General features: G+C 42.4%; 1 protein-coding gene across 8 annotated transcripts in view; it reads right to left on the reverse strand.

Moving 5' to 3' along the window:
• Positions 1-23,522, reverse strand: part of SSBP1 (single stranded DNA binding protein 1) — a 51,650-nt gene that overhangs the window by 12,667 nt on the left and 15,461 nt on the right. For all 8 annotated transcript variants that reach the window (XM_029616800.1, XM_029616805.1, XM_029616803.1 and 5 more), the window contains 3 exons: positions 21,704-21,766; positions 15,479-15,539; positions 10,770-10,910 (listed from right to left, as the gene is read on the reverse strand). In XM_029616800.1, the coding sequence (XP_029472660.1) occupies positions 10,770-10,910; positions 15,479-15,539; positions 21,704-21,727 (226 nt within the window). In that variant the 5' untranslated portion in view covers positions 21,728-21,766. The remainder of the gene's footprint in view (positions 1-10,769; positions 10,911-15,478; positions 15,540-21,703; positions 21,767-23,522) is intronic.

Genomic DNA, 23,522 nt, shown 5'->3' on the forward strand with positions numbered 1-23,522 from the left:
TCCCTATTCAGGTCGGTGCACATCAGCTATTCACCATCTATCATATACCACTCTCATAGATTTCTGCACCCCAAATGTTTCTGTAAAGCCTGTGGCTGTTAAATGTTTTAATGTTTAAACTGTTATAGGTAAAGCCTGTTGCTAATTTATTGTTTCACTGTAAACCGAGGTGATGTATGTCTATACGTACCGCGGTATAAAAGAATCTATCAATAAATAAAATAAATAAATGCATGATTCTGCACAATTTAGCACTGAATGTTAACTGCCAAGCATTTGATCACTCCTCAAGATTCCTTAGATCATTTCTCATTATGTCTACTCCTTCAGGGATGTCCACTCTTTTGCAAATCTTTGTGGCAACCACAAAAAGGAAAACTTTTCCTTCCAACTCCTCTGCTATATCACTCACAAAGATGTGGAACAGAACTGACTACAGGACAGATACCTAAGTATTCCACTTTGCTCCTTATAATAAATTCCATTTACTTTGTATTACTCAAATCAGTTTCTAATCCACTTCACCAGCTTGGGGCCCAGCCTCAGGTTGTTCAGTTTGTTAGTGAGCCTCCTATATGGCACAGTATCAAAAGCTTTGCTGAAAATCAAGTAAACTACATCAAATACACATCCTGGCTATACTTCTCAAGTCACTCAGCTGAAGAAATCTGATTCCTTTTACACAATCTGCCCACAGTAAAACCATGTTGTCTCCAATCCAGCAATCCACTGAATTGTAGTTAGTCCACTTTAAGAACATGCCATACTGGGTGAGACCAAGGGTCCATCAAGCCCAGCATCCTGTTTCCAACAGTGGCCAATCCAGGCCATAAGAACCTGGCAAGTATCCAAAAACTAAGTCTATCCCATGTTACCGTTGCTAGTGTAATAGCAGTGGCTATTTTCTAAGTCAACTTAATGAATAGCAGGTAATGGACTTCTCCTCCAAGAACTTATCCAATCCTTTTTTAAACACAGCTATACTAACTGCACTAACCACATCCTCTGGCAACAAATTCCAGAGTTAATTGTGCGTTGAGTAAAAAAGAACTTTCTCCGATTAGTTTTAAATGTGCCCCATGCTAACTTCATGGAGTGCCCCCTAGTCTTTCTACTATCCGAAAGAGTAAATAACCGATTCACATCTACCCGTTCTAGACCTCTCATGATCTTAAAGACTCTATCATATCCCCCCCTCAGCCGTCTCTTCTCCAAGCTGAAAAGTCCTAACCTCTTTAGTCTTTCCTCATAGGGGAGCTGTTCCATTCCCCTTATCATTTTGGTAGCCCTTCTCTGTACCTTCTCCATTGCAATTATATCTTTTTTGAGATGCGGCGACCAGAATTGTACACAGTATTTAAGGTGCGGTCTCACCATGGAGCGATACAGAGGCATTATGACATTTTCCGTTTTATTCATCATTCCCTTTCTAATAATTCCCAATATTCTGTTTGCTTTTTTGACTGCCGCAGCACACTGAACCGACTATTTCAATGTGTCATCAAATTTTCCCACCACTAGGTAAGGCTAGCTGACTTAAATTTCCAATCTCCTTCTGGTTCTCTCTTATGAATAGAGATCACATCTGCCCATCTCCAGTCCCATGAAACCCTCAAGACCTTCAGAAGACCCAACAGAACCTTTCTGAGCTCCTTTAGTAAACTGGGAGGTATCCCATGGCTCTGTCCACTTTTAGTTTACCTAGTTGCACACAAACATTTACTTCTGTAAATGGTGTTGAATCTACCCCACTCCTATATGTACATATACAATGCTGTGCAAATACACACAGTCCCTTCTCCATACAGCTTACAATCTAGTCAGGAAAAATACATTTTGTGAATTTAATTTATTAAGAAAATAGTTAAAATCTACAAGGATATGATAAGGAGAACCAGGATAAAAGAACTGGGGGTCTAAAATTGAAAGATGGCCATTTAAGTAACTTAGCTGGATATGACTAGATGGCATGGGTATGCTGCTGAATATCCCTGCACAAGCCGCTACTTAGAAGGATAAGTTATATCCGGCTACGTTAAACATGCTTGTTTTCTGGTTGCAGTGTTTGACTTGTAATGTGTCCGTGTGGTTGTTTCACGTGCAAATTAATAAACATACTTAAACATAAACCTGCTTGTTGGCAGGTATAACTTACCACCATAACAGATCTGCCCACTGCTTGCCCACTTTCAAGCCGGCTAAGAGATTGCTGGCTATCTAGTAACCACGAATATTGAGCGGCCCGCTAGATAGCTGAATACGCTTTCAATTCTGGGCCCTGGGTTTTTAGGTTGGATTTGAATAAGGCCAGAGAGGGAGTATGATGCACCTACTCAGGAGGCCTAGTCCAAGTTACAGCATAGCAAAATGGAAAATGGAGGCGATGGTCAAAAGAGGCATAGATCAGAGTAACTTGCCTGATAAAATTCACAAAAAAAAGCGTACTGACAGATAAAAGCAAGTTCACTTACCATAATCTGTGTTTTCTGTACATAGCAGGATGAATTAGCCATGATCTGTGACACCAAATGGAATCATCATTACAAGCTAGTAGAGCTTTGAGATCTACTGAGCATATGCAGGAGTTCCCACGTGGGCGCTGCCTCAGAGCTTCCTCAGTTTGTTTCAGAGCTAAGTGTGTAATTAACTCTCCAGGAAGGAGTGTGGGTATCTCATGGCTGATTCATCTTGCTATCTATGGAAAACACCATTTATGGTAAGCAAACTTACTTAGCCATGATCTGTGAGAAGTCACAAGCTGAACATTGCAGTAGAGCATTTACTTAGTAATCAACCCAGACGCCACTGTGGAGCGCAGACTACTGCGAGAGTACATAGTGCAGGACTTCCTTTCCCACTGCACTGTCTAGGCAGTAGTGAGATGTGAATATATGCATTGATAACCACACAGTGGACGATCGAGGAAGCCATATTTCATACTTGAGCTTTAACTGGATTATCTAGATCCAATCCTGCAGCTAAGTAACAGTGTTGAATACAGTCTAATATCCAGTTTGCCATTACAATGCCGTCTATTTGAATCATAAGAAACAGACAGTTGTGATGTTTGGTGGTAGGATTGAGCTCTGTACTTATTGCTCTCTTGCACTCCAAGGTGTAAAGTGATTTTTCCCCCTCATGAGCATATGAATGGGAAAAAATGTTGGAAGCACAATTAACTGATTGATGTGAAACACAGACAATCTTTGGAAGGAATTTAGGATGTATATGAAGAACCACTTTATCGTGGAAAAGCTGTAGATAAGGTGGGTAGTTTATGAGTGCTTGTAGCTCACTAACTCTGCAAGCAGAGAGGATAGTAACCAAAGACTACTTTCCAGGTTAGGTATTTAAGAGAAGCCATGTCCAACAATTCGAAGGGTGATCTCATCAGATTTGTGAAAACTACATTAAGATCCCAAGGAACTGCTGGTTTGCAGATTGGTGATTTAATGTTCAATAAAGATGGGTCAAGACAAGTCTGTTGTCCACTGAAGTATGATACACAGCGATTGCACTTAAGTGCTCCCATAATAGAAGATGTAGCTAGGTCAGACTTCGACAGAAGATGGAAGTAAGATAAGAGATTTCAAGGCTTGCATGAAAACAGATTCAAGTCATTCTGTGAACACCAGCAAGAATACTTCTGCTATTTCAAGGCAGAATTAATTCTAATGGAAGACTTTCTCTCCAAGAGGGCAATGTCCTATACTTTTTTCAGTAGAAACAAGTCTGCAATCACTTCACGCTCAACATCCATGCTATCAGGTTGAGGGATGGCAGACCTGGATGAAGAAATCAACTGTCTTCTTGCATGAAAAGGGAGGTGTCTGATCACAATGACAGCTGCATGAAATATGCATACCAGACTTGCCTGGGCCAAACCTGGAGGCTATGAGAATCATTCAAGCATGGCTCCTAATAAGCTTTTGCACAGTCTTCACAATAAGTGATAGTGGAAAAGCGTATATGAGGTCGGACTCCCAATCCACAAGAAAAGTGTCTTGAATGGTCCTGATAGAATAGAGCAAAATTGATCAAGTTTTCAATTGTTCTGACGCAGAGAGATCTATTTCTGGCTGACCCCATAAACTGAAGAACCTGCTACAGATTGAGCGAGCAACCACTTGTGCAGACAAAATGCCAAGCTGAGGTGGCCCGCCAACGTGTTGAATAGTACGGGGAGATACGTGGCTTAAAGGTTTGTCTGATGGTATATTACCCATTCCCATATTTGAAGCATTTCTTAACATAATATCCAGGAGCCTGTAACTGCCTTGTTTGTTTACAAAAATCATGGCCACTTGTTTGAATCCAAATTTATTTATTTATTTATTTTAAATCTTTTCTAGACCGTCATTAAGGTGGGTATCGTCACAACGGTTTTCAGTAAGGCACAAAAAGTAATTTTATTAAAATCTAACATTTTACACAGGTGCCATTAGGTTCGGTAACATAGTTTTTAATCAATGCTAGTTGTTAAATGAGTGTTATGACTATTGTGTCCAGGTCAATTATATGGCAGTTTTGAGTCTGGGACTCATTCTCTAGATTTAGCTTATCCTTTGGTGATGAATTCAATTTAAAAAAGATACACCCTTAGTTTGTGTGGGTGTTTTGTATCTCGCACTTCCCTGGTTTGAACCTTGCAATTCCCTGGAATCTATTCTCCCTTCTCTTTTTGAAAGGCTTGTTTAAATAGCCAAGTTTTTAGATTTTTTCTGAATGTTCTGTTTTCTCGTTGTAGTCTTAATTCCAAGAGCATGGAGTTCCATAGTATGGGTCCCGTTAATGATAATGCCCTTTCTCTTACCTGGGTTAGTCTTGCTATTTTGACTGATGGAATCGTTAGAAGTGCTTTGTTGGCTGATCTTAGATTTCTGTTGGGGATGTGTACACGAAGGGCTGTGTTAAGCCAGTCTGCGTTTTCGTTGTGTATTAATTTGTGTATGGTGCATAGTGTTTTGTACTGTATTCTTTGTTCAATGGGAAGCCAGTGCAATTCAGCCAGTGTTTCCGTAATGTGGTCTCTTTTCCTTTTTCCAGTTAATACTCTTGCAGCTGTGTTCTGCAATATTTGTAGTGGTCTTATGGAGGTGTATGGTAAACCTAGTAGAAGGGTGTTGCAATAGTCAGTGCTTGCAGTACTGACCGAAAGTTGGCGGATGTTAGGAGTGGTTTAAGTTTTCTGAGGACCATGAGTTTGGCATATCCTTCCTTAACTTTTATGGATATATGTTGTTTTAAGCTAAGTTCTGTGTCTATTATTACTCCTAGATTTCGTACTTTCTCTGCAAGTATTATTTGTTTGTTGTTATTGAGTGTGATAGGGTTGTGTGAGATCTCCATGTTTTTTTTCCTTTCTAGATGAAGGAATTCTGTCTTCTCTATATTAATTACTAGTCCCATTTGATTTAATAGTTGTTTGATAATGTCTAGATACATGTTCGCTATGTTTAATGTTTTCTCCATTGTATCGTCAATGGGTAATATAAATTTAATATCGTCCGCGTACTTTTCCCTCTGAGATGTGTGAACGTAATGTGTGCTTTCTTGATGGCTCTGAGTTCAAGGTGAATGATTTGTAGCAGACATTCCTATGGAGACCAGGTACCCTGGGTCCAACAGGACAGTGTGTGTGCCCCAGCCTACCATTGAGGTGTAGGTCACCAACTTTATCTGACAGGGAAGAGGGCAGAGTGGTGCTCCATTGATGAGCACTCAGGGTTGCAGTTACAACTTGAGCTCCTCTTTCATTTCCAGCATGATGTTCACCACTGTGTGTAACAGCTGAAGCAGCTGATTCCACCAGAGACAGTGGATGTGTAAGCAGGTTAACAGAACAAGTATTGATGTTGCCATATGCCCCAAAGATCACTAGCACTTATTGTGCCATGGCGGTTGGAATAGATAGCTCAGTCAGAAAAAAACCCCACCAAAAACCACTATCTTTCCAGGCAGGAATCTATGAAAGCACAGATAAATTGAAGGCACTGTGTCAAGATGAGATTGGGTTTTTTGAAGTTGATGAGAAAACCAAGGTTCTGGAGAAGCTCAACCATCTGTTGCAGGGCATGCATGACTTTGTTGCAGGAAGATGCCGTTATAAGCCAGTCATCCAGATATGAAAAGACTTGGATGCCCAGTCACCTGAAGTGAGCAGATACCACTGCAAGGTACTTCATGAAAACTCTGGAAGCAGTCGAGAGGCCAAATAGGAGTATCTTTGGTGGTGAACAGAATCTACTAGAAGCGAAGATAGTGCCAAAAGGCAGGATGGATGGGGATATGCACATAAGCATCCTTCAGATCCAGAGAGCCTATCCTTTCTATTTATTGAGGGAATCCATCTTTAATTCAATTATCAATGTCAAGGATGGGTCTCAAAATTCTTGACTTCTTCAGTACTAAAAAAAATAACAGGAATAGAAGCCACTGTTGGATTCTCAGGGTAGAACTCTCTCTATTGTTCTCTGTTACAGGAGGAGTTATACCTCCAAATGAGAGAGCTGCAAGGAATCTACTGGTAAGGTGTCATGATAAAGCAGCAAATGGGAGAAATGGAATTAGTATCCATGCTGAACTATTTTGAAGACCTTGCTGTGCCATGGGATTCTACCCACAAGTATGGCAAGTGGGTTTGTAGGTGTGCCATCATCCGTAGGATGGGATACCACTGTATGAGTTCTGATCAGCGTGCTTTTACAGCGGAGGGCACTATTCATCCAGTTGCCCTCTATTGTATGGGGGTGTGTGTGCATGGATGTGTGTGTTTCCCTCATGGCAAGCACAACAGGGTGCTTGCCATGATTGACCTAAGACTGCGTTCCTGGCTGAATCCCTATGGGAGTGGAAACCAGGAGAGTAGTGTTGGGAAGTCTTCCCCTTCCTCAGAAGAGGACTATGTCTTTCGACCCCTCTCATGTTAGAAATCCCCTTTGTGGGGGAAGCCCTTGGGGCTCCATCCCTTGCAAGTTTATCATCAAATTGGAGCCTCGAATATTTTGAATCTGTGCATCTCCTTATAGGCCAGGACTGGGGGACAGCAGCAGCGGTCATTGGACTGCTTTTGCTGGGTTCCCTCTGATAACCAAGGTGGCCTACTCCATCTGAGGGTGGCCACAAGTGGCAGATTTGGTTGCTTCTGAGCCTCAGCGATCAGTGACTGTAACCCACCTTTCTCGCCAGTGCTCCCTAGCACCTTATGGTGCAGAACAGACGAGGAGGCTGATACCTTGACACGATGATGGCAGAACCCTGGTATGGCTGTGTGCTGCACTGACAAAGAGAATGCCGCCTGCCTGCATCCTAGGTGCTTGGAGTAGATGACCCCTGCCGTATCAGACCATGCATGCTGTGTTCCAGTGTCGCACTAACTCCCAATAGAGTGAATAGAAACACTGTGACTATAGTGTCTCCAGTATCACTGGAGCTCTGATTATGACGTGGTGGTAGATGGTGTTCAATGGCGCCACACCCATGGTACCTCCACAGTACCTGATAACGCTCCAATTAAATTGTGTTGGAAATGGCTCACCGCTGTTCCCCTCATGGAATGGCAGCTGCGAGTCCAAAGCGACAGATGGTGCCCATGCTGCTCTGCAGTAGTATCCTGCAGCATCCGATCGCATCCACTGGTGCCCACCGTGGTGATGACACCCATGGTGCCCAAGAGCTCTCACACTCACCAACAATGGATTGCATCAATGGAACCAAACAATGCTGCACCCAGAGTTTTGACGGTGCTTGACCGTGTCTTGACCAGTTCAATAGTATATAGCGCCATCCCTAGCACCCCAGGACATAGACAGTCCGGCGACATCACTAAAGACCCGGGTGCCCGAAGGCATCAATGGACCGGCGGTACTGAGGATGCCAGGGGCGCCTGCAACAGAGGTTCTGCAGCTCCAACATGGTCCAGACACGTCTCATTGGTGCACAAAGGAACCAATGACTGCTGGCGCCATAAACTGTTCACCTTGGTTCACCTATATGTCCGAAGGTGTCGATGCTGTGAGCTCAATGGCATCCCTCACCAGCAGCTTCGGCTAACGATAGCCTCGACAGCAACCCTAGCACTCATTAGCACCAATGATGCACAAAACCAGGCGGATTCTCCAATGCCCCCCGATCCCAGCGGCTCAGGGCCCCTGAGATCACTGGCATCCATGATGTCAGATAGCCATAGGCCAGTGATAGGACAGCATGATGCCTTTCGGGACACCGCCTATGAGCCTCAAAAGCATTGGACCACTGCGCACGGATGCCTCAGCACTGCATGGCGCCTTGGGTAGACAGCGACTCAGGCGCTCGACAGCACCAAATTCACCGAAACCCCTGTCGCACAAGGGCTTCAGTGGTACTTGAGAGCTCTCAGGAACCCCAGCGGTCGATGGTCTCAACATTGTCGAAGGAGGCATCGCTGGTCAACATGCCCGATGGTCTCCATGGTGGCCCTGCACCTCGATGGCAGAGGGCAGCCATGTTCGCACCTCAATGGGATTGAGGGCATCGATGGTATCAAAGGTGGCTCCAATGTTGTCGAGGAGGACCATGGCACTCAATGGCAGTCCTGGTCCCCGACACTACAGGTCAGTGCCACTACTCCGCCACAACAAGGCCCAAGGCGCTTGATGACACTAAAGTTGACTCCATTACTTGAGACTCTACGGTACCCGCAGATGCCTAAGGCACAGAAAGCCCCGCCAGTGCACTTGAAGTGTGCACATTGCTTGCTGGCACCCACGTGGCCCTTATGGAATAGAGGGTGGTCACGCACTCAATAGAATAGAGGTCACCCCGGCACCTCGATAGAATCAACGATGATCATAGCACTCAATGGCAGTCCTGGTTCTCAACGCGGTCCTGACATCGATGTGTCAGATCATTGGTGCACTGGTCGCAGATGTGCATGGGCAACCGATAACAGGGCATGGCACCAAAAGGTGCAGCAGCAAGCTGCTTGCTCAAGCTCCAACTCACCCTCTCTCACAAGGAGACTGCATTGCCATCACTGGCAAGCATGAGGGGAGGCTTGTGTCTTCCAGGGCTCCTGGAAGGACTAATTCCTTTGAATGTGGAGAGGATGAACATGGAGTGGTCCTCGATCTCTTCACTGTCCGAACCTCCAACAATGCCAATCGATTGGTGAAACGACACGGAACTACTGCCCGGGTAGAACTTAGGCGAGTCCCCAGGCTCAGTGATCTACACAGATCACCCACGGATTGCATTCTGTCAAAGCAAGGAAAGGACAGAAACCAAACTGCAGGTGCAGTATTTATTTAATAAGGGATAGTATTAGACTCTGCCAGGCTGCAGAGCAACTATGGCCCACCATGTGGCTGGCAGACAGTGGAAAGAAGAAGAAAAGAAAAAAATAAAACTACTGTAAGGTAAAGGAAAGAAAAACAGCTACAGCTCTAGAAAGAAATCAATTTAAAAAACTGAGGAGAGAGCAAATTTGAATACCATGACACACACGGCTCCCGCGACCACATGGCTCCTCAGAAAAAAAAAACCAAGAGACTGAGGGACTCTGCCTAGGGGACAAGGTGATAACTGCAGCTGCACATGCTCAGTAGGGCATATTTGAAAGTTCTAGAATCTTTGAGATCAAAGTTCCAGACTGTGTTCCATCCGATGTCACCCATATGTGAGGACTACCATCCTGCTTGTCCTCAGAGAATCAAAGATGACCCCAAACTTACTAGCTGAGGGAATTGAGAGGATGACAGTGTAATCAACAAAAATAGAGAAATGAGTAAAAAGGGTTTGGGGTGGGGGGAGAGGGGAGGTGAGGAGAAGAAAATAGAATTTTCCATCATTTCATTTATTAAAATTTATCACTTAACACATAAGGCCTAAGCGATGTACAAATATTAAAACATTCATAATAAAACATAAAAAAGACAACATCACAATATCTTAATCAGCCACATTACATCGTGGTCATTTAAATTTCCAAGCTTTCACCTGTAGCATCTCTGCACTTTCTATATCTCAAGCAAAAATCTTCATACATTCAAGCACATATGTAACTAGTAAGCAATGCAATAGCATCCTCTGTGGTGAAATGCAAGTCTTGTAATCCAGCACCCACTGATAGCATGGTTGGTTGAAGTCAGATGGGCAGACTATGGGATGTGTGATAAGAAACTTCTTTAGTGGTGACATTCAGATTGATTCCTTAGACCAGAGAGTCTCCACAAAACAATATTGTCGCAGTAGTTTGGGCCACTATGGGTGTCATGATGGTGGATGAGCTGCAGATAGATTTAAAAGATCATTCTACAGGGCAGGCTTAGATGGCCACAGATCTTATCTAACTGCAGCTACCACCAGCATTGAGGTCTTGACACAAACTGTATTGCATACATGCCTGCAAGTCTTTTTTGTAAAGTAGTCCCATAGTAGCATTGTAAAGATAAAGACCAAAATGGACCATCCAGTCTGCACAGCAGCGATTTGTCCACTTTGGGTAGATGTGGATAGATATGTGTTACAGATCTCCAAATGGAATCAGATACCTATTCCCCTTTCCCCTATGTGTCCTTTAGGGTTTTAAGGTCTGCTCTGTGCAGATTAATGTATTTATTTTAAACAATTTTATGCCACACTATCTAAAATCCTAGACGGCTTACATATACCCTAAAATATTCCCTTGCACATAATTATACTCTATCCTCATGTCTCCTGACCAAGAGTGTAAGTAGACCCACTCAGACCCTCTCCCTGTATGCCTTTAAAGCAGAATGCTGTCATCTTACCTGTTTGAAAAGTTTCATTCTCGCCTGATCGCCACATCTCATTGGTTGCTAAGGAGAAGATAGTCACTGGATTTCTCCCATCTGCCTGCCTCATAACAGGGTCTTGACCCACTCGGCCAAGTAACTGCACCCGGTTCAGAGCTAAAATTTAGGACAGAAAAAAACAGTCAGGTTCAGCATACAAGGAAACAGAAAAAGGCGTACAGAGCAATTTATATGAGTACTTTTTAAAAAAAATTAACCAGCTGTCAAATGAGTTATACAGTGCCTTCAAATGTTCATTTTTCACATTCTCCTGTCTAAAACACACATCAAAATGTATTAAAGTAGGAATTTGTATTCAAAAAGTAATTAAGAATAAAAAAAGCAAAAAGTCTTGATTGCATAAGTCTTCACATCCCATGACTCAAGCCAGGGGTTTTTTAGGAGAAGACCAATTCTGAATAGCAGGATGGTCCAGTTTTGGCCATTCTTCTTGAAAGACGTGCTCAAGCTCTTTCAGGCTAACTGGGGTTCATCTGTGGATTGCAGCATTCAAGCCTTGCCACAGATCTTCTATTGGCTTCAGGTCTGGGCTTTGACAGGACCACTTGAGAACATTCACTTTCTTCTTCCTGAGCTACTCCACTGTTGCTTTAGCTCTCTGGTTAGGATCATTGTCCTGCTGAAAAAGTGAATCTTCTCCCCTCTCCCAGGTCTACAGCAGACTGGAGGAGGTTTCCTCCAGGATCTAGCTGTACTTTATACCATCCTTCTTTTCCACAAGCCTCCTTCTCCCCACTGCTGCAAAGCACCCCCACAACATAATGCCAACACCACCATGCTTTACAGTAGCAATGGTTTAGCAGGGTGATGTGCTGTGCTTATTTTATGCTACCACCAGTATATTTTAAACACCTCACAAATGTGCAAAACCAAGTATATGTAGGCCCCTTACTTCAAGGGTCTGTATTGTGCAACAGACTCTATTATTGTATAGGGTCACCTTGCTTTAATTTAAATTTTTTATCAATTGTCCATTTTTGTTAAGATTTTTTCTATTATAGTAAAATCACACAACTCCAGGGAGGGGGACACAAATACTCATCTACTCCATGGTAGTTCACCCGACACAGCTGTGTTTCGGACGATGCCGTCCTGCTTCAGGGGGTGTCCTTCAAAGTTTAATTTTGAGAGCGTCGTAGGGAAGCCTTTTGTACATTCATTGGTATTGCTTCTTTCTTATAATCCACGGCAGCCCCCAACGGGGGCTGCCGTGGATTATAAGAAAGAAGCAGAAGCTGCTGTTGCCACAGAATCTGAGGCAGAGCTCAGTACTTAGGGAGCAGCCAGAAGAGGCATCTCAAAGTACAACCACTTAAAAGTGAAGTAGGACTATCTTGAAGCGGACTGTTGCTCTGAGCCAGGTGAGAACGTGCAAGGGTGCAACAAATGATGGACTACTACATGTTGCCCCTTGATTTGAGGAGCTGTTTCTCAGAGGAGATAATCTCCCAGGCAGGGGACATCTGCTAACTTATCGTGGACATCATCACACAACTACTGGCTCTCAACCAAGCCATTCAGCGTGTTCCAATGGAGGTCGAGGAGGAGCACGCCTCATAAACAGAAGAGTGAATGCGCCATCAGATGGCGCATTCACTCTTCTGCATCTAGGAGCTGCTGTGGGTATGCAGAGCTGCTATCCTTTAGAGAAAGTAAAGGTTCAGTGTTTGAATGCAACCATGTAAGTATTGAACCATGTAGAACTGGTGAGCAGAAATACGTACATTAAGCATGGAGCTCTAGAACACCTTCCTACCAAAACTGTCCAGAGCCTGAGGTCTTTTCCCTGGTGAAGTGTTTGAAAATAGTTTTCTTTTCTCTTTTTAGAGCAGACTCCACTACAGCTGACAGATGAGGCAGCTGCATCACAACGAAACCTGGAATCTTTTGAACTCTATACCAGAAGTCTTGCTACTGGGGTACAGGAAATTGGATTCTCCAAATTCATGTTTACAACTCTTGCAGGATAGCATGGATGGGAATGGCTGCCTGCTCCACTGGGGCATAAAGAATTTAGAGAAGGCTGAAAATTTATGTGCAAGGGTCTTTGTCCTTATGGATGTTACTCAGAGCACTATGCCCAACTTATCCAGAAAACTGCAGTAAGAGAGATCCTCAGGTAAGGGGGTTGGAGGAAATTCCTGTTGAACCCTTCTCAGATCTTAGAGAGGACGGAACACTAATACAGAACCCCAGTAATGAAGTAGGTGACTGAGGAAGGGTCCTTGGTCACTTCAGAGGGGTGTTTTCCTGGTAGGCAACCTCCAAATGGCTGCTGCAAGTGAACGTTGCAGATTAGATTCACCTTGTGGGAGTTCTGAAGGAATACCCATCTGTTCAGATGTTACTGGGACGACTCCTTGCAGGAGCAAATCTAATATCCTGGAAAGGAGAAGATGAAGAGTATCCTCCTTGTCCTTAGCTGCCAGACAGGTAAAGATAGTCTTCACCAGCTCTGCCATTTGGTCTAAGGGCTGACATGCCCTCTGACTAGGCATTGGAGGTGGAATATCCGGTTCAGAAACTAGAATGGAATCTTCCCGCACATCCTCTGGACTTGTAAAATCTATCCCAGGCACTGGTTAGAGATTTTGGGGTACATTTTTAAAAAAAAAGCGCGAGCGTGTAATTTTGTTCGTGCACGAGGCGCAAACAAAAGTACGCCGGATTTCAATAGATACACGCGTAGCCGCGCGTATCTTTTAAAATCCGGGGTCGGCACGCACAAGGGGGTGCACATTTATGCACCTTGCGCGCGCCGAGCCCTGTGCGCACTGCCCTTTCCCTCCGCCTCCCCCCACCTTCCCCTCCCTAACCCCCCCCCCCCCACCTTTATCGCAAAAGTTACGCCTGCTTGAGGCAGGCGTAACTCGCGCACTGGTGGCCCGCCGGCGCGCCATCACCCGACCCGGGGGCTGGTCTGGAGGCCTCGGCCACGCCCCCCCAGAACGCCCCCGGGCCGGCACCATGCCCCCCGGAACGACCCGAACGTCGCACCGCCTCCCAACACGCCCCCCTAGCAAAGCCCCGGGACTTACTTGTGTCCCGGGGCTTGCGCTCAGCGCGCGCAGGGTTTTGTTTTGTTTTTTTAAGGGTTACGCGCATAACCCTTTTAAAATCCACCCCTAAGGGCAACACGGAGTAAATGGGATCTGGCATGTCCAGGCAAAGGCCTTGCTCCAGTCATTTTGATGGGGACATTGCTCTAGAAATTGGCTGTGGTAAGTGAAGTATATCTCCTTCTATCCCTGACGATCTTCCCAAAAGTATGGAACTAGTGATTTAGTGAACAGCTATATCAAAAGCACTGTGGCCTGGTGCATCTAAATTGCAGTAGCTTGCTCCAATGTACAAGGCATCAAAGGAGGGAGCACTGATGGCACTGAGACTAGATGCTTTTTCAGAAATGGTGGTGCCACTGCCTCCGAAAAGTGGCATTTCTTCTTTTCGGTAGATCATGAGCTTCACAACTTCTTTTGTTTGCTTGACCCCACTTTAGCCTGCTCCAGCAAGGGAGAAGATTCTTGAGAAGCTCCTGCTTAATTCAGTACCCAGGAAGGAGGAAGGGCGGTAGCTCATCAATTCCTCCATTTCCTAGGCCCTGGACCTCTGAGAGCACGGAGACATGTAGCCACAATGATAGCAATTTGCCTGGTCATGGTTTGGTCTTATTTGTCCTAGGCAGGAGTAACAAATATCATGTCCATTTGTAATGGACGTTTTCCTACCGCATACACAATCTTTGAAGCCACTAATGGTGGGCTTCTTGGTGTTAGACATCCTGTGAAGAATTCTGTTTATTTTATAGCACTGAGAAGTGCTGTTTGGGAAGCTGTCAAGGCAGCAAGGCAATGAAGTAACTGAAATTTTTAAAAAGAATGAATATACTAAAGATATAAAATAAGAAAAAAAATATCAGAAAGACGGGGTATACGTCCGTGCTGATGCTCAAATGAAAAAAGACTGAGGGCCCATGAGGCAATGCCCACACAGGAACTCCCACACATTCTCAGTAAAGCAAAAGCTCCATGAGCTAAGACAAAAGAGTTCGTTCAGAGCAGTCAGATGACGCTACCCACGAGTCATGGCTAATTCAGTCTGCTTGTCGACCGAGAAAGAAGGTGACCTAATACCAATGAGAAATATGCAAGTCTCTATGAAGCAGACTGTTGTCTTTCCTTTATTCTCCCAAAATGGTAACGAGAACACTCAGCACTTCTGCAAAGTCCCTAAGCAGAGAGGTCTCATTATCAAAGCAATGAAGCTCAAGACAGAAGAACTCGAACTCCCAACTGTGCCATCAGCTGACTGTGGAATAGAGGCCTTAAATTTATCCACATGCAATTAGCACAACACTATTATAGCACCTTTCCTTCTCCACTTACCCTCTGTTAAGCAGATAAGTAGCCCTAGAGGTGGCTGTAAGCAAGTTTCAGATGTATTAAACTGACAAGCGTACTAGGATCCTGATGAAGTAAAAGATGCTATATGAAGCCAAATTATTATTTCATGGCACATACACTGAGGTACAGATTCTCCAACCAGCAACCTGCTATCTTGGAAGAAATAAATGGAGACCAAGTGAGAATTCTTTCACATTTCCTACAACTCCTGATATTTAATACATTTGAAAGATAAAATCTGATCACAAGCCAGACACTTACATCTCTCCAAAACAAGGGACATGGAATCTGTGGATACAGGCCTTACCAGTCGCTGTAACACCTGGAAGGAAGAAAAGATAGATCAGCATAGCTCTGGTGCCCCACTGCACAGATTCTGCTGTTTTATACATCGTTGTGCTCTTTTAAGCCACCGCTAGCTATTCCTATATATCAACATTTCCTAACTGAAATATGACAAGACTATTCCAGAGCCTATTCACTTGGACTGTAAAACCAATGGCTCTTTGTTTTACAGTAATTTATCCTTGATCAGTTTCCATCTTAAATCACTGGAATATCTATTTAGTATTCTGCAGAGTTCTTCAAGTAAGACTTTGTAAATGCGTCCATAATATTATAGGTCCCTATCACATTCATTTTTCTGTAGTAAGCTGCCCATGTCTTTTTTTTTTCCCATTTAAAGTTTATTGTGGTATATCAGTTATAATAAACATCTCAATGACATACATCCAATAACCAGCAAACTACCACTAAACCTTTTATCATAACGTATACTTATTTTTATTTAGATTTTTATATTCCACTTTTCGCACTATTTTCAGCGCTTCAAAGTGGATTACATTCAGGTACTGAAGGTATTTCCCTAATCCCAGAGGGCTCACAATCTAAGTTTGTACCTGAGGCAATGGCGGGTGAAGTGACTTGCCCAATGTCACAAGGAGCAACAGTGCGACTTGAACCCTGGTCTCCTGGTTCGTAGTCTGCTACTCCAACCACTAGCCTATTCCTCCATGTATACATGCAAAGCATATACAGCACTTATCTACATACTTAAATATACAACCCTCCACCCCCCTCCCTTTTTCCAGAAATCTAAAGATTGCGAAAACAAAGCTCTCAGAAACTGCTAACATAAAACTGATCGCATACCCCCAAATCTTGATAAAGTATCAGTCACATTTAAAATAATTGATTTGAGAGAATAAAGGATTAATAATAATGATTATAAGTTTCGAATATAAAGATTATGTAAATTCCTGCCCGATTGCTTATATTTGCATCACTATAAGCAAACCAGAACCAACAAAACTGGGGCTACACCTCCCCATCCCTTCCTCCCCCCCCCCCCCCATTTACCTAGCATTATAAAAGAAGACAAAAAACATGAAAAAGAAAGAGGAACATGGGCCTAAATATCCACTGTAGCTTCCTAAACCTAGTTGTATTCATGGCTTTTCATAACCCATCCTATACAGGGATCCCACTTCTCAAATTTATCTAACTTCTTATGTCGGAATTGCGGTTAACCTATTCAAGTAATAAACTCTACCCAATCTCTGTACTATCTTCTGGACAGGAGGTAATTCAGACGCTTTCCAAGCATAAACAAGTTTGCATCTGGCTGCTATAATTATTTGCCCGTGTCTTCTACACTCCCTAGACAAGCCCATCGGTCCAATTCCCATTAAACTCTTACCTAAAATAAATACACAGTCTAATTTTCAATAACTTTACATAAGTCATCAAATGTGAATGTAAGTAGGCCAATGGAGATTTATACTAGATTTTTACAGAAGCCACAGAGTTTATAAAATACCAAATATTTCTGCCCCAAAAGCACATATTTGTAATTCAAATTTTTACTGTACTACTTGTTACAAACACAAGGTTATGATGTAAACAGATTCCAAATACAAAGCAAGGAATCAAAGAATGAGTGAAACATGAAAGGCTCGGAGTTTTCAAAATACAATATCCCCCCATAGGCATATATGTGTAATGCAGGAAAATGCATACTTCTCTACCTCTTTTATATAAATACGTACGTATATTTTACGCATGTAATGAGCCTGAATTATAAGCAAAATCATGCATTTTATTAAGAACGCACGTACTCCGCTTCTGAAAATACTTGTGCACATACTTGCAATCACCAGTTCACCAACACCTCTACCAGTTCGCCCAGACCCCCCACCCAAAAACTGCAGACCAAAAAAAAAAAAGGTGTAACTTATAATTTCACTTCCGCGACTTAATTAGGAGGTGTAAAAATGCACGGACAAGTTTGGTTACATGGAAGTTGATATTCAAAACTGATAACCTAAAAGTTATCCGTCTAAATGGCCTACCCAGCTATATTCAGCCTTTATCTGGCTAAATTCTAGCCAGGTAATAACTTAGGAGACTAGAATTTAGCCAGATAAGTCAGCAGTGCTCTGGGAGCATACCTGGGAGGAGTCAATTTAGCCGGCTAACACCGATATTCACAGTTAGCTGGGTAAGCCTGGTCGGGTCAAAGAGCTGTCAAAGTTAGCCAGCTAAGTACTTAAGATAGCTGGCTATATTCAAATGTGCGGCTGCACTACTAATATGCCTCCAAAGTTAGCAGGTTAAGTTTATTCAGCTAACTTTGCTATCCGGACCGTGTCTGAATATAGATTTTATAGCATATACTGCTTAAATAATAGCAACTTATGTGCATACTTCCGAACCCTGCTCCCAAAACACCCCTAAATTGCATACTCATGTTTCCAAAACAGCATAGATGTATGTACATGCTACTTACATGCATGTCAATTTTACATGCAGAAACCTTTTGAAAATTAACCCGTCTTACATACATTTAATACAACCAAAATTATTAATGTAAATATCCACCTAGTATTTATTTTTGCTACCCAATCTCATGATCAACATGTTTCACTAAAAGGGAAGTCTTGCCTTGTCAATCTATTAAATTTTAAGAAAGTGTAAATAAACGTGAGGATAAAAGGGACTAGTTGATATAGTGTATTTGGATTTCCGCATTGCATTTGATAAGAAGCTCCTCATGAGAGACTCCTCAGGAAACTAAAAAACCATGAGCTGCCTTTGGTGCAGCACACAGATTCCTACCACACATGCTAAAAATAATTGAACTCCTGATGCAGTAAGCAAATGGCATGCTAATGCATCAGGAGTTAAAATGTGTACAAACTTGAATATGTACACAGACGACATGCTTAGAACACATAACATGATTTATGCGCACAGAATATATTTTCTGCACAGCAAACATTTTCCTGAGCACAAATGGTATCTTCTTCAAACAAAGCATGTTTTGCACACACAAAATATGGTTAATGCACACAAAATGTGATTTAGGTGCATAAATCACGATTTGTGCGCATAAAAGTTGTGCTCGATAAGTTCTGTGCACCAAACATGAGTTAGACACATACATAATGCTCCCAAAAAAGTGTTAGATGCATGTGTTGTACTCCAAAGAGTTGTGACAGCAACAAACTCAGGTAGCTGGATCGATGTAAAAAAGGACTTTATTGAATCTTGCCCAACTCTGGCAGCGTTTCGCTCAAAGAGCTGCCTCAGGGGCTGGTATAAACAAATAAAAGTACACACATACATATAAAATTGAGACAACAGATAAAATGAATTACAAAAATTATATATATATATAAATAATAAAACATTTTATGTGCATAAATGCAAAGCACAGGACCCCAACACCACGAATTCCAAGTTCAATTCTATAAACCATTACTAGCCCCAGAAACTTTACTCCATTTCTCACCATGTGGGGAGTAATAGTTAGCCCCTCGATTAATAGGGCTGTAATCTGTACCTATAGTTTTTGTGCATAAACTCTTTGCTACGTTGGAAGAACAGTTCTACGCAGAAAAGCGTGCACAACCTAGCACACCATAATATAGCGGCCATGGATTGGTTAGAAGACAGGAAACAGAATTTAGGACTAAATGATCAGTTTTCCAAACAGAGAGAAGTCAATAGCAGAGTACCCCAGGGATATGTACTGGGACCTGTGCTGTTTAACATTCATAAATGATCTGGAACGGGAGCAATGAGTAAGGTGATCAGATTTGCAGATGTTGGAACATAAGAAATGCCATACTGGGTCAAACCAAGGGTCTATCAAGCCCAGTATCCTGTTTCCAACCGTGGCCAATCCAAGTCGCAAGTACCCAAACATTAGATAGATCACAAGCTACTTTTGCTTAATTACCATAGTAGCGGTTTATGGATTTAACCTCTAGAAACGTATCCAAACCTTTTTTAAACCCAGTAACACTAACTGCTGAAACCACATCCTCTAGCAATGAATTCCAGAGTTTAACTATGGCTGAGTAAAAAGAATTTTCTTTGATTTGTTTTAAATGAGCTACTTGCTAACATCATGGAGTGCCCCCTTGTCCTTCTATTATCTGAGAGAGTAAATAATCGATTTACATTAACTTGTTCAAGTCCTTTCATGATTTGTAGACCTCTGTCATATCCCCCCTCAGTCGTCTCTTCTCCAAACTGAACAGCCGTAACCTCTTCAGCCTTTCCTCATAGGGCAGCCATTCCATGCCCCTTAATATTTTGGTTCTTCTTCTCTGCACTTTCTCCAGTGCAGCTATATCCTTTTTGAGATGTAGTGACCAGAACTGCACACAGTATTCAGTGAGCGGTCTCACCATGGAGCGATACAGAGGCATTATGACATCCTCTTTTTATTTTCCATTCCCTTGCTAATAATTCCTAACATTCTGCTTGCTTTTTTGATTGCCACAGCACACTGGGCCGACAATTTCACAAGGACCGTGCAAGACTGGGAAACTAAGCATCTAAATCGCAGATGAAAGTGGTGTGGACAAGTACAAAATGATGCACTTAGAGAAATAATCGCAATTATAGGTATATAATGCTGTGTTCTCTATTAAGAATCCCCATCCAGGAAAAGGACCTCCAAGTCCTTGTGGACAATACTTGAAATCCTCAGATCTTTGTGAGGGAGCAGTCAAAAATAAAAAATAGAATATTTAAGAATTATTTGGAAATGAAGAGAGAACAAACAGAAATCATATTGCCTCTGTATCAGTCCATGGTGCGATCACATCTCAAGTACTGAGTACAATTCTGGTCACCCCCATCTAAAAAAATAAACAAAAAAACATAGTAGAACTAGAGAAGTTACAGAGAAAAGCAAGAAAAATGAGAAAGGGGATGAAACGGCTTCCTTATAAAGGAAGGCTAAACAGATTAGGGCTCTTCAGCATGGAAAAGAGAGGGGTTATGATAGAAGTTTATAAAATGATGAATGCAGTGGAATGGGTAAATAGTGGATGGTTATTTAAATGTTCAAATACTACTAAAAGGAGGAGGCATTTCATGAAACTAACAACCAGAAGATTTGAAAATTTTCAGAAAGTATTTTTTCACTTAATTGTGCTGTGGAATCTGTGCCAAATGACATGATCGAGGTAATTAGCATAGCAGGGTTTAAAAGAGGTTTGGACAAGCTCCTAGAAATAGTGAGCTCCAATTGAGCTCACGATCCCATTGCAGCCTCACACTACCTCCCGACCGATGAGACTAGGTCAGAGGCACTCTACAGGCCCATCCTGTCAAAACAACACTAAGTAGAAGAGCTCTTTCCACCGCTGGCCCTATACATTGGAACTCACTCCCACCAGACCTCAGGCTCGAACAATCGACATCCACCTTCAAAAAAAGACTTAAGACCTGGTTGTTCAACCAAGCAGTCTCCTAACCCAATTATCCTATTACAGATCCCTACGGAAGACCCTTCCCCTTGACATATCCACAACATCCCTCCAACACTAATAATCCATTCGCTTCAGCTCACTCTCCCAGTGAACGTCATGACAGTTAGCTTTAGGCCTCGCCAAGACAGGCCCAACGATTTCACACATTGTTCCTCCAAGTTCTTTGTATATAAATTGTATTCTCCCTGTTCATTGTAAGTTATTATCCAAGTTTCATTCACCCTGTTCTATGTAAGACATTATACTTTATACTGTCATTGTAATTGTTGAAATGTGATCCGAAGTGATTAGTAACTCTGTTACCTGAACTGCGGTATATAAAACTGTTAAATAAATAATAAATAGAGGAAAAGTCCATAAACAATTACTAGCCAGGTAGTCTTGGAAAAATCATTGTTTATGCCTGGGAGTGTGCAACAAGAAATAGATCTACTTGTGGGATCTGCTGGGTACTTGTGACCCTGGGCTTCAAGGACCTTGACCTTATCCAATATGCCATTTCTCATGTTCATGGTGACCTCAGTTCCGCAGGTATGGGGCAGCCTTCACTTATGGGCAGTGAGTGGAAAGGGCCACCTTTATATGGGATAGCAAGGGAGGGAGAAACACTAGGATCAAACAGACATGAAACTTTCTCCAAACACAAACATTAAAAACGCACCCCCTCCCTCCCCCTATCACCCCAACTTATTCCTACCTGGCACACTGGCCTCTGCAGCATTCTGCCAAGCTTTCACACGTTTGTGTTTTACCACTGTATCTAGAAGAATATAAAGGCTTGTTACACAGTCGTACACGGCAATTCAATATTCATAGTTGGTATTACAGTAGTGTTTTAACATGCAAGTCAGATTAATTATAAATCATTAATAAAACTATGCTAGAACATTATAATTGCTTCAATAACTCAGTATCCTTATGTAGTGTCCATCACATTAAAATATATCACAAAACATTGTTATACAATTATGCAGATACTTGGAATATTTTTTCACTTAAATAATACATCAGAGAATTTCAGAACCTCAACTAGATTGTTAATACAGATGTAAGCTTTGCAGGGCCGCCTATAAAGACAATATGGCACCTAGTCTCTACATCCGTTTTCAAATCCTGGTCCGATTTTGCCTGCAGTTATTAGAGAACAATTATTTACCCTTTCAAATAGTACTAGGTCTAGAGGATGCTCCATGAAACTAAATGTTAGCAGATTTTAAACAAATTTAAGGAAGTATAATTTTCAGTCAACACACAATTAAATGTGGAATTTCCTGTATAGCTGGATTTAAAGGAGAAATTTAGTCTTGCCTGTTAATTTTCTTTGCTTGAATCGTGATAGACCAGTCCAGATACCTGGGTTTATGCCATCCTACCCAGCAGATGGAAAACCAAAACTATTCTGTAATATCAGCACTACTATAAAGGGTGGAGCAGCGCACGCACACACACGCCAGTATTCTTAAGTCAAAGCAATGAAGTAGTAAAAAGCCCTGAGAAAAACAGACTACACAAAATCCTTTAGCAGCAAACCTGCTTTCAGGATTCCAATGGGAAAAAGAAGTTAAAAAAATAAATAGGATCCAGAAAGGAGACATGAGAATCCGCAGACTCTCTCCAAAGAAAAACTGAAACCTTCAAGTCCCAAGAGGCTCTCTATCAACAATTAGCCCAAATGCAATCACTAACTTCCCAGGAGTGTCTGACCTAGCAGGATTCAAGGAAAGCAAATTAAAAGGCAAGACTCAATTTTTCCTTCCCTGTCATCCTGCTAGACCAGTCCAGATGCATGAGAATTATCCAAGTCCATTCTAATGTGGGTGGGATGAAGACAGGACTGCTCCAAGAACACATGCCCCAAACACAGCATCTCATTTAACTAGCACATCTAGCCTGTAATGCTTAGCGAACAAGTATAAGGAAGACCAGGTGACTGCCTTACAAATATCCTTCAGAGAAATTGCTGACTACTTCACCTAAGAGGAACTCAGAGCCCTTCTAGAATGAGCACAGGGTATCTGGAGCCTGTTAACCCTTCAGCAAATATGCTGAGGAGATCGTGTCTTTAACCAATCTTAAAGAGGATTTTGAATCTGCATCCCCTTTGCAAAGTCCACAAAAAAAAAAACCCAAACACACAGCCTTTTGGACTTTCTAAAGGGATTAGTCACCTTCACATATCCCAGATGAATTTTATGAACACTCAAAAAAATGGAGCAATCTGTCCCTGCCATGACATTTCCTTTTTGGGAACCCAGGAAGAGAAATCATTTGGTTTAAATGAAGAAAATAAAGAGACACAACCTTGGGTAAGAAAGATGATACTGAATGAAACAAAACCAACCAAGAGGAAAAACACCAGGTGGGGGGTTCTGTGCAAGATAAGGTCTATAATTATTAAATATACCTAGCTGAACATGTCATGTAGGGCCCAATACTGAAAGCTGGCAATCTAACCCCCGCATTCATCATTCCGCTATAGCGGAATAAGGAGAGACAGCGATATCGAGCAGGTAGCC

The sequence above is a fragment of the Rhinatrema bivittatum genome, chromosome 9 (genome assembly GCF_901001135.1).
Source record: "Rhinatrema bivittatum chromosome 9, aRhiBiv1.1, whole genome shotgun sequence".
NCBI lineage: Eukaryota > Metazoa > Chordata > Amphibia > Gymnophiona > Rhinatrematidae > Rhinatrema > Rhinatrema bivittatum.